The following is an 11,124-nucleotide window of genomic DNA, read 5'->3' on the forward strand; positions in this document are numbered from 1 at the left end:
CACACACACACACACACACACACACACACACACACACACACCACACACCACACACAGATATTAAATAAAGAAAATTTGGGGCTCGAAGGTGGCTCAGTAATTGAGAGCACTGGCTACTCTTTCAGAGGTCCTGCTTTGGATCCTCAGCACCATGTAGTGGCTTATAATTGTCACTCCAGTTCCAGGGTATCTGTTGCCCTCTTCTGGCCTTAGTGAACACTGTGCATAGACATGTTGCACAACCATACATGCAGGCAAAACATTCATATGCATAAAACAATAGCATAGTAAATTTAAAATGGAATTCTTTTAAAGGATAAAATCATGAAATGTTTACTGAGACTGTCCTAATAAATCATATTTGGTAGAAATTTAACTTTAAAACAGGATATAAATTTATATAATTTTAAATTGATTTGTTCTTAGTGTTTTGATATCTAGTATCAATCTTTTGAAATATTGGAAAAGTAATCTCTTAACAGTGCTGATACATAATTAGAAGAATGACTTTAATAGTATTTCTGACTGTTTTGGAAGAAAGCTTAAAATTTCCTCTAAATGACAACAAAATCATTAGTGCCCTCTACCGCCATACTTTCCCACAACTGTGTAGTGTTCCGTTCTTTCTGAAGAATAGTTTTCCCCAAGAATTGTTACCAACTAAATGATGTGTTCCTGAAGCCTTAGTGTAACGAGTTCTTTTAAGACTCTAGCTCTCTCCCTCTTCTTCTCCGTCCCTCTCCAATTCAGTTCCTGGCATCCAGCTAATCTGTAGTGGCGTTTTCAACTGTATTTTAATAAAGACTGCCTGAAGATCTGAGTAAAACAGTCCCACTGGTTAGCCTTACAGACCAGATTATAGTAACACACACCTTTAATCTCAGTAGCCATAATGGCACACACCTTTAGTCCCAGCCCTAGGGAGGAATATAAGAAGGGGGAAGACAGCTCTCAGACAGTCTCCCTCTGAGATTCCCCGAGGCAGGATTGCCATTTTTGAACTGAGTTTGAGGTAAGAGCCAGTGGCTGGCTGTTGTGCTTTTCTTATCTTCAGGTTGAACCCCAATTTCTGACCCTGAGTTTTTATTAATCATGCTTCACTAATCCAGTTCTCTTTTGCTAAGGTCTAGGTGAACTAAACTCAGACTTATTCCAAACTACAAACATAATTTATTCTTAACTCATTCTTATATTTGTGTCACTTTGCTGTCTGAGGGAATGGCACACCCATATGCCCAGTTCTGCAAATTAGAGCTTGGGAATGGCCCTTAACTCCCTCCCCTACTTTTTTCATCCCTTACATCCCATCATTTACTATGTCTAGTGATTTTGATTTCAAAATAAATCTATATTGAAATAATGTTTCATGTTTATTTCCAGCGTTCCAGTCTGAGCCCTAATAATGTTGTATTTTTATTATTATGATAGTAACTTGTTTGGGCTTCCTGGGCATACATACTTTTTCTTATCAAGTCATTCCTTATATTAATTTAAAAGTCAGACTTCCTTGCTACTCACTAGTTTATATCTGTCTGCAGGTTCACGTAACCATCAAGGTAAAGTTGTAGTTTGGCACTTTGCCTGTGTCTCCTCCATGTTTGGTTGTTGCTGAGGAACTGTTGATATCTCACTGAATGCCTTGTATCATTTCATACATTTCCTTCCTTTTTTTTTATCTTGTAAACAATCTCCTTTTCCATTTTTACTTATCTCCGCTGGTTCTGAACACTGAGTTCATGTGTCTTTGACTCCCATCTTCTCATCCTGCTTGGTAGCCTATTCATCAGTGCACTCAGATTTTAATTTTTTAGCTTCTTTGTATCCTTGGCAGTCAACTTTATGAGAATAGGGACTTCATTACATTTTATTTTTTTCCTAGTGCAATACTAGGCATAAAATAAATATTTGCTGAATAAAAAAACAATTACATCTTACCTGAGCTATATTTTCAAAACTTTAGTGATACATATTTTTCTCCATCAGAATAAATTTTCGGCTCTGTAATTTTGTTGACAACCAGGAAAAGAGATTACAAGTCTCAAATAAAGAAATTGGAGAATTCTTTTGGGTACGACTTTGGATAAATGTGTTCTCACTGTTTTCAGCAGGAGGTTTGCATCTCCTTCAGTTGGCCTGAAGTTTGACATGAGGCCTTTTGCCTTATTTTCAGTTTTACCCTGCTAGGACATATTATTTCAGAAAAATAAAAAGATACTTTTGCTTTTAAATTTTGTTCTAAAGTTTAACTTTTAAATAAACAAAAATTATGTATTCATTTACAGAAATGACTTTTTATTAGAAATTTTGCTTTCATTCTGGCATCTATCTATCTACAGTGAATCAAGTATGTTTTATTTTTTTAAAAAATATATAATTTTTTCATGTGCATTGGTGTTTTGCCTGCATGTATGCCTGTGTGAGGGCGTCAGATCTTGGAGTTACAGACAGTTGTGAGCTGCCATGTGGGTACTGGGAATTGAACCCCAGGTTCTCTGCAAGAATAGTCAGTGCTCTTAACCACTGAGCCATCTCTCCAGCCCCGTACTTTGTCTTTTATGTAGGGACAGTTTGACTAACAGGACAAATAGAAAACACGTGTTTAAAATCAGTGATTCTTCTGGTGTGTTTAAAATCAGTGATTCTTCTGGTATGTTTGACTCTTTCTGAAAGACAAGACACTTTTCTGTGGAATTTATTTCCACATGTGATTCGCATCTGTTTTCCTGGTTGAAATTTCTAAGTGTTTATTAGCCTTGATCAGTAGGAGCTAAGTGGGACACACATAGGAGAAACTCAGCAGAGATTATTAGGGAAATATTATAGGACATAATATATTAATATTCTTTTAAAGAGAGTTACTGATACTTGGAATGTATCTAAATTACATATTTGTTATTTTTTTAAAAATTATACATTTGAAACAAAAAGTGTAATATACTCCAAATACTGTGATTACCTTATGATTTTTTTAGGCCAGTAATATTCTAATTGTATGATAATTTATTCACTTAAAAATTAGCTTTGCAAAAGGAAAAAAATCTGTGTCTCTTGGGGTGATAATGTTCTTATCTGCAGTAAAATGGGAATTGGGCGTTACTACATATTTTTATAGTTCATTAATCTTTGGTGTTCTAGTTATTCTTTATTTTGTTTTGTGGCATCTGTTCATAGTAGTAGAGTGCTTTCTGGTTGAAAAGCAAAGTGTTAGGGACATGTCAGGTTATGCCTTGAACCTTTGACAGCTTGGGGGACCTTCAAGGTCTGTAGCACCTCTGGAAATGCAACTTGTAGCACTTGGTGTCTTATCTTCTAAATTAATTTTTTTTAAAGATTTATTTATTTATTATGTATACAACATTCTGCCTCGATGTATGCCCGCACACCAGAGGAGGGCGTCAGATCTCAGTACAGGTGGTTGTGAGCCACCATGTGGTTGCCGGGAATTGAACTCAGGACCTCTGGAAGAGCAGCCAGTGTGCTCTTAACCTCTGAGCCATCTCTCCAGCCCTTCTAAAATAATTTTTGTTTGAATGTTGGTTTTTCTGTTCTAGGAAGGAATTCTGAGTTTGTTATTTGATTTACATTTCATACTCAGCTTACATTTGTTTATCTTTCCAAAATTTCAGTTTCCCTTTTCTGATTTTTTCTCTCTTCAAACTCTCCTAACACCACAAGTAACATGAGAGTGGGATGTGAGGGCCTCTGGCTGCAGCCTCAGTTACATTGTCATCCACCAGGGTTCATCTGGTGGGTCTGGTCCTTCCTTCCCACTCCATGAGCGTCCCTCCTGAAGCTGCCAGATCCATGTCCCTCACAGCGGTCAGCTGACATGGATGGGTCAGGTATGTGAGTAACTGTGCTTCTGTGCCAGTGACTCCAAACAAGCTGAAGGAATTGGACAGTCATTTATTATTCAAAAGAACATTCTAAGCAATATTTTTTCCTTGCTGATTTTTTTAGGCCAGTTTATCTTTTTCAGCCTTGTTTAGTACTAAAATTCTTTGTATATAACCCCTTTATTTTGGAAGAAAAATGCTTATTTTAGGTACTGAACACTTGACATCATTTTTAAATTATGCTATTGTTAGATACTTAAGCAGAGGTAAGAAATGGTAGTCGGCATTTCTTTTTTTTTTAAGATTTATTTATTATGTACATAGTGTTCTGCCTGCATGTGTGTCTGCACACCAGGAGAGGGCACCAGATCTCACTATAGATGGCTGTGAGCCACCATGTGGTTGCTGGGAATTGAATACTGGACCTCTGGAAGAGCAAACAGCCAGTGTTCTTAACCTCTGAGCCATCTCTCTAGTCCCCATTGTAACTATTTTTTTTTTTTAATGGTTGTTGTACTAGAAATAGATATTCAAGGATTTCCTGAAGTACCTACCTGGAGAAGTACTTAGTTACCCATAATTCACTGTTACAGAATGAAAGAAGCAAATGCCCAAAGACAGCAGGCAGTCAGGAAAGAGCTACTTAGAAGAATTGGGAGGTTGGGTTGCTCAGTGTTTAAAATAGAAACTAATTTACAGTTAGTATTTGTGGCTGATTTTGTTTGTCATTTATGTGTATGTGTAAATGATGAGGGAGGACTGCTCACGTGCACACACTACAGCACCTCTGTGGAGGTCAGAGGGCAATGTCGATGTGAGTCTGGGAATTGAACTCGGGTTTCCAAGCCATCTCACTAGTCCTAAAGTTCTAACATCCTTCATCTTTTTGAAAAAAAATTTAATTAATTAATTAGTTAAAAAAAACCTATCCTTTCTCATTTTACATACCAATCCCAGTTCCCACTCCCTCCCCTCCTGCTCCCTCCTTTCCCTCACCTTCCCCCATCCCATCTCCCATTCACTCCTCAGAGAGGGCAAGGCTTCCTTCCCATGGGGAGTCAACAAAATAGCACACTGCTTTAAGGCAGGACCGAGGCCCAACCCACGATATCTAGGCTGGGCAAGGTATCCCTCCAAAGAGAATGGGTTCCAAAAAGCTGAACAAAGCAGTAGGGATAAATCCTGGTCTGATTGCCAGTGGCCCCACAGTTGGCCCCCACCATACAACTGTCGCCCACATTCAGAGGGTCCAGTTTTTTGGTCCTATGATGGTTCCTTCTCGGTCAGGCCAGAGTTGGTGAGCTCCCATTAGCTCAGGTAAACTGTCTCAATGGGTATACTATCATGGTCTTGAAGGTCTTGCATCTTATATGGTCTGGAATATAGTGAAAGGAACATAATGTCTTCACATAGTAAAAGTAAATAGTACTTCTGAATATTCAACAAAATTCAGTGAAGTTGACCTTTTTAATTAAGCAAAAGTACTTAATCCTTTTCAAAATATATCCCTTATTTCCACAAAATATCAGCAAAGTATGTTAGCTACATATTTGTTATAGTAAAGGGGAGGTAGGTGCATATGATAAAGGAGAAACAAGAGCACTTTACAAAATGATAATTATCCGTTGATAACAAACACCTGTCTGTACTCTTTACCCTGCTACTGGAGAGGCTGAAGCCAAATGGATTGACTCTCAAATTGGGGCCTGCTTGGACAACAAAATGAGAACATGTCTTAAAACAAAACAAAATAAAACAAAGCAGTAGTTGGGGCCAGAAAGAAGGCTTAGTGTTTAAGAACATTTGCTGCTCTTGCAAAGGACCCAGGTTTGGTTTCCAGTACCCACATCAAGTGTCTTATAACCATCTGTAACTCCAGATCCAGGTCAGCTGACTTTCCACTATACACAAGTAAAATAATTAAATACGTATTTTAAAAATACAGTAGCAAAACAAAATAAAAACAAACAGAAAAAAACAATCAAACTTCCCCTGCCTCTGGCAAATGAAAACAATTGACTTGAAAAATCTCGGGTCAAGTGTTATCTTTCCCCCATCTCGTGCGCAGGAGTCAAACCTAGACTTTGCACGTGCTAGTCAGAAAGTGGTCTTGAGGACATCTTTATAGTGTGGCGACACATCACTCCTTCACCATGGAAGCTGAGTAATCAAGCCGACTCTGCTCCTGGTTTTTGATTATGAAGGTACAAGACATAAAGACATACAGTATATGTGATATAGAGTCCACCAATTTAGAAAACTTTAAATATTTAAAAATATTTAACCTATTTCTAAACATTTCTAAACATTTAACCTATCTGCTGACTCACTTGCTGCTATTATAATATTAACATAAACATTGCTGTAAGTATAAGTACTGTTTCATTTGTGGAATGTAGCATTACTGTGGATATAATCTGAATGTTGTCTTTCTTATTGGATGTAGCATTCATCATTTGGTGATCACAAGTGTTTATCAAGGACCTTTCTGCTAAATGAAAACATAGATTTCATGGATTAGTTTGTGCTGATATGTGTTTTTGATAAATACTGGAAAAAAGTTTTTTTTTGAGAAAAATTGGTTAACATTTAGTACTGCCATAGTATTTGTTAGTAAAGTTAAAGATACAGTCACATGGTGATAATCTGTCCCATAATTTGTAAGAAACAGTAGTTTTAGAAACAAAAGATTGTATCTACTCCAAATTTTGAGTTTCCGTGTGTTGAATTCTAACTGTTACAATTCTAAAAGAGCTTACTTGCACTAAAGTGACAATGTTTGAAAATTCAACTTCATGGGGCACATTTCTTTCTTTTCTTTTTCTATCCCCCCTCAAAAAAAACTCTAGTACAGTACAGTGTTTGTCATTCTATGTGGCAGGATACCCAGAGTTATATTGACGGATATCCTGCGAACGGAGTTAGGAAGAAAATACTTAAAGGTCCCACCTATATCTGAGGCCAGTTTGAGTGGTACAGCCAACCTGAAGTCAGATCAACTTTCTTCATCATCTGATGGCAGCTTAGAGTCTTGTCAGAATGTAAATCATCACAAGAGCTTTTTATCTGAAAGGTATGTCTAGTGGTAACTTTACTAAAATATATATATCTATTTATTCTCATGTACCTGATCTTTCCTCCCAGATACATTATTGTAAATGTAAGACAAATGTGCTTTAATGGCTGTTGTGACTTTCCCCCACTGGGTAGAATGGCTTTGGAAGCAGCAGTTTATGGCTCATAATCAGAATCAAAAGTCTCTTCTTGTATTTTGAAAACATGGATACAAACCCTGAATGAAGCTTTAGTTACCTGTTTTAGTATCATATATTTATTTGGTATAATGGAAATAATTCCACTTCTCTTTTCTTTTCCCTTCCTGTTTATCCTTCCACCTGTCTGCACATTTCTCTGTGAATTCATATCCATCAACCCACTTGTCCATCTGTCCATCCATCCATCCATCCATCCATCCATCCATCCATCCATCCATCCATCTGTCCGTCCGTGTTTACTCATCATGCTTATACCAGGAAAACTGAACCTTGCTTTTAGTGCTTGATAGATATTTATTGAACAAATTGGTGAACACAATGCTATCACGAATGATTTGCAATAGCTGAATTCCTTTAACAAGTACAGCTTACTATACTACTTAAAAATAGATAGATGTTAACAAATGCAGCTTACTGTACTACTTTGTCAAAAAAGTCAGAAGATGCCCAAATAAAGAAATCCAACGAAATTTTTTTTTTTTTGAGAGAATTTCTGTTCTGTAGCCCAGGTCTTAAACTTGTGACCCTTTGTCTTGATTGCTGGGCTTACTGTGTACACCACCAAGTTTGACTTCTAGATTTTTTAAATGTTCACTTGCTGTAGAATAGTCAAACTTATTTCCTGCTTTTAGTCTGTAGAAATCAGAGCTTTTGTTTCAGCGAAATTTCTTCTGGTAATAATGTTCCCCCTAAGTATCATCTTCAAGGTTATATTTTCACTGTAAACCTCAAACTTACGGTTCCCCCATTAAAGACTTGTAACAAGTTTCTTAACATTTTTTAACAACTTGTATCTTTTAAAAACTTCTTATTTCTTATGAACTTCTGAATTTTTCATATTTGTGTTCTGATTCTTGAAGTATCAAAAATAACTTTTGTAATTAGTCTCTGTTCTATTCCTTTCTGTTGCTGTGACGGGATCTCCTGGAAAAAGGTTTACTTTTAGTTCATAATTCCAGGTTATAGTCCATCATTGTGGGTAAGTCACAGTGACAGGGACTTGGAGCAGCTTATCACAGCACATCCACAGGCCAGACCAGGGAAAATAAGTGCATGTATGTTCATGCATGCTTGCTTGTGTTCAGCTTATCACACCACATCCATAGTCAAGACCAGAGAAAAATAAACACATGTATGCTCATGTGTGTTCAGCTTTTTTTTTTTTTTTTTTTTTTTTTTTTTTTTTTTTTTTTTTTTTTTTTTTGGTTTTTTGAGACAGGGTTTCTCTGTGGCTTTGGAGCCTGTCCTGGAACTAGCTCTGTAGACCAGGCTGGTCTTGAACTCACAGAGATCCGCCTGCCTCTGCTTCTTGAGTGCTGGGATTAAAGGCGTGCGCCACCATCGCCCGGCCAGCTTGCTTTTCTTACCCTTACATAGCTCAGGACCCCTAGCCTATGGAATGGTGCCTTTCATAGAAGTTGACACGATTAAGACCATCTGCCACAAATGTGCCCACAGGCTTACCCAGAGTAAACAGGACTTCATTGAGGCACTCTTCCCATTATTATTCTAGATTATATCAAGTTGACAATTAAAGCTAGCCAGACAGCCTCTTCTAAAAATTGTCCCTTCTCCAATAAGTGTTTCAGTGTTGGGCTTGAGAGCACCTACAGGACTTGGGTTGGGTTCCCAGCACCCACATACAGTTTACAACCACCCATAACTCTAGTTTCAGGGGATCAAATGCCCTCTTCTGACTTTCTTGAACACCAGGCACTCAACTGGCACACAGACATACATACAAGCAAAATACTCAAGCACATAAAATAAAACAAATATAACAAAAATTTAATTAAAAAAAGAATTTCAATATTATTATTGAATATATAATTAGAGATTTTAGAAATGCATTTATCACATTATTTTGCAAGTGAAACTTTCCTTTCCTCTTTTCTTAAAATGAGTCATTTTGAAAGGAGAATTCAGAGTACTTAGTGGGAATGGATTGACTTAGAGCTATGCCATCACTTTAGTAGATATGTCCCAATACAACTGTGTGATACAAGATGAACACAGACTATACGGAACATAGGCATGTGTTTTAACCACCCTCTTCATGGGTATGTAGAAAGTATTTAGAGCTTCCCAGAGACAGTCTGTCCTAATTATTGTTATTATTGGTCTGTCATTGTAAAGAACATGAGAACATGCTAGCCCTTGTTATATGGAGCATCAGTGCAAGCTTAGTTGTGGGTGGAGGCGTGCAGGCTGTAGCCATAGAAACCAAGGTGCACGCCATGATGCATGTGAGCAAGTGTTACATGAAGATTGAAAGCTCTGCTTTAGCCTTATCCTGCCGAGGACGGTTATACTCCTTGTTACAGACAACTGGAGTAGAAGTATGTGGGGAATAAAATAATCAGAAATCGAGAAATGATAGGAAATACGCTGTTTATAAACAGGGACCTTAAATTATCTACTTTAGGTAGTGTATTTGCTTATTCAGCGTGGCAATTTTCATTGTTTTTACATATAAACCTTAATTACTACATTTTATATTAGGTCTGGAATAATTTTAACCTTACATTTATTCTAGCTACTCATTCTCCTTTCCTTTTTAATTCATTTAATTATTCCAATTATTCCTGTTTTCCCCAATTGTTATTATTCCTGTTTTTCCCAATTATTCCAGTTACTTCTGTTTTCTCTAACTCCTTCAAATTCATGACCTCTTCTTTAATTATTATTATTTTGTATAATATTATACATATATACACACATATGTATGTATAAATGTAACCTGCGGATTCATTAGTCTTTCTTATTTATTCATTTTTCACTCATTCATTTTTCTGTCATACATTACATCCTGACCGCAGTCATTAGTGTTTCTTTTGTGTACATATGTTTAGGGCTAGTGACATGGGATTGCATAACCTATAGTGGCTCATCCCCGGAAAATACTAAAACTCTTTCTCTCAGCAGACATCAGTTGCTTGTAGCACTTCATCTGGGGAAGGATCTTGTGAGATTTCCGTTTTTCACATTAGCATTTGTACTGGTGGTGTCTTTGTTCAGATCTAGTTTAGGCAGCCATATTGTTGAATTTCATGGGTATATTTTACCTGTCACATGGATGGAGAAGATATCTTGCAGCAGCAGAAGTTCTAATCCTCTGGTTTTTATAGCCTTTTGGCTTCCTTTTATCATGTTCCTTGAGCCTTAGGTGTAGGGGTTGATTGTACATTCATCAGTAGGTATTGGGCACCCCTTGTTTGTTCTCTGTCCTGTACCCTGTAAAGATTTGTCACTTGTATTGGTTTAATAAAATGCTGATTGGCCAGGAGCAAGGCAGGAAGTATAGGCGGGATGATCAGAATAGGAGAATTCTGGGAAGAGGAAAGGCTCAGTCTGCAGTCATCACCCAAATGCAGAGGAAGCAAGATGAGAATGCCTCTCGGATAAAGGTACCAAGTCACATGGCAAAAACACAGACAAGAATTACGGCTTAATGTAAGATATAAGAGTTAATAAGAAAGCCTGAGCTCATAGAGCAACCAGTTTTATAATTAATGTAGGTCTCTGTGTGGTTCTTTAGGACTGAACGGCTGTGGGATTAGGAGGTACAGAAACCTCTGTCAACAAGTCTTGGCTTTGTAAATGGTCTCTATCTGCTGCAAAAAGAAGCTTCTCTGATGAGGAGTGAGAACCACACTCATCTGTGGATATTATGATAAACATTTAGAATGTAGTTAAAAATCATACTGGCTTAGGAAAATGATAATAGTAGGTTCTTCTCTAGGGTCTGTGACCTCACCAGCCATTGTTAATTTTTTTGGAGAGAAGCCATTGCCTTTTAGATTTTTTTCTTGGAAAAACATTTTCTTTCTTTCTTTCTTTTTTTAAATATGCACTGGTGTTTTGCCTGCATAGCTGTCTGTGTAAAGGTGTCAGGTCCCTTGGAACTGGAGTTGGTAGTTGTGAGCTGGTATGTGGGTGCTGGGAATTGAACCCCGATCCTCTGGAAGAGCAGCTAACGCTTCCAACCACTGAGACATCTCTCCAGCCCCCCC

At 37.4% G+C, this 11,124-nt stretch overlaps 1 protein-coding gene across 1 annotated transcript in view; it reads left to right on the plus strand.

Moving 5' to 3' along the window:
* Senp7 (SUMO specific peptidase 7) overlaps positions 1 to 11,124 on the plus strand; it is a 110,039-nt gene that overhangs the window by 49,584 nt on the left and 49,331 nt on the right. Inside the window, exon 6 of the mRNA XM_026787658.1 lies at positions 6,718 to 6,909. Coding sequence (XP_026643459.1) covers positions 6,718 to 6,909 — 192 coding nt within the window. The remainder of the gene's footprint in view (positions 1 to 6,717; positions 6,910 to 11,124) is intronic.

This window comes from Microtus ochrogaster, chromosome 2, assembly GCF_000317375.1.
Source record: "Microtus ochrogaster isolate Prairie Vole_2 chromosome 2, MicOch1.0, whole genome shotgun sequence".
Taxonomy (NCBI): Eukaryota; Metazoa; Chordata; class Mammalia; order Rodentia; family Cricetidae; genus Microtus; species Microtus ochrogaster.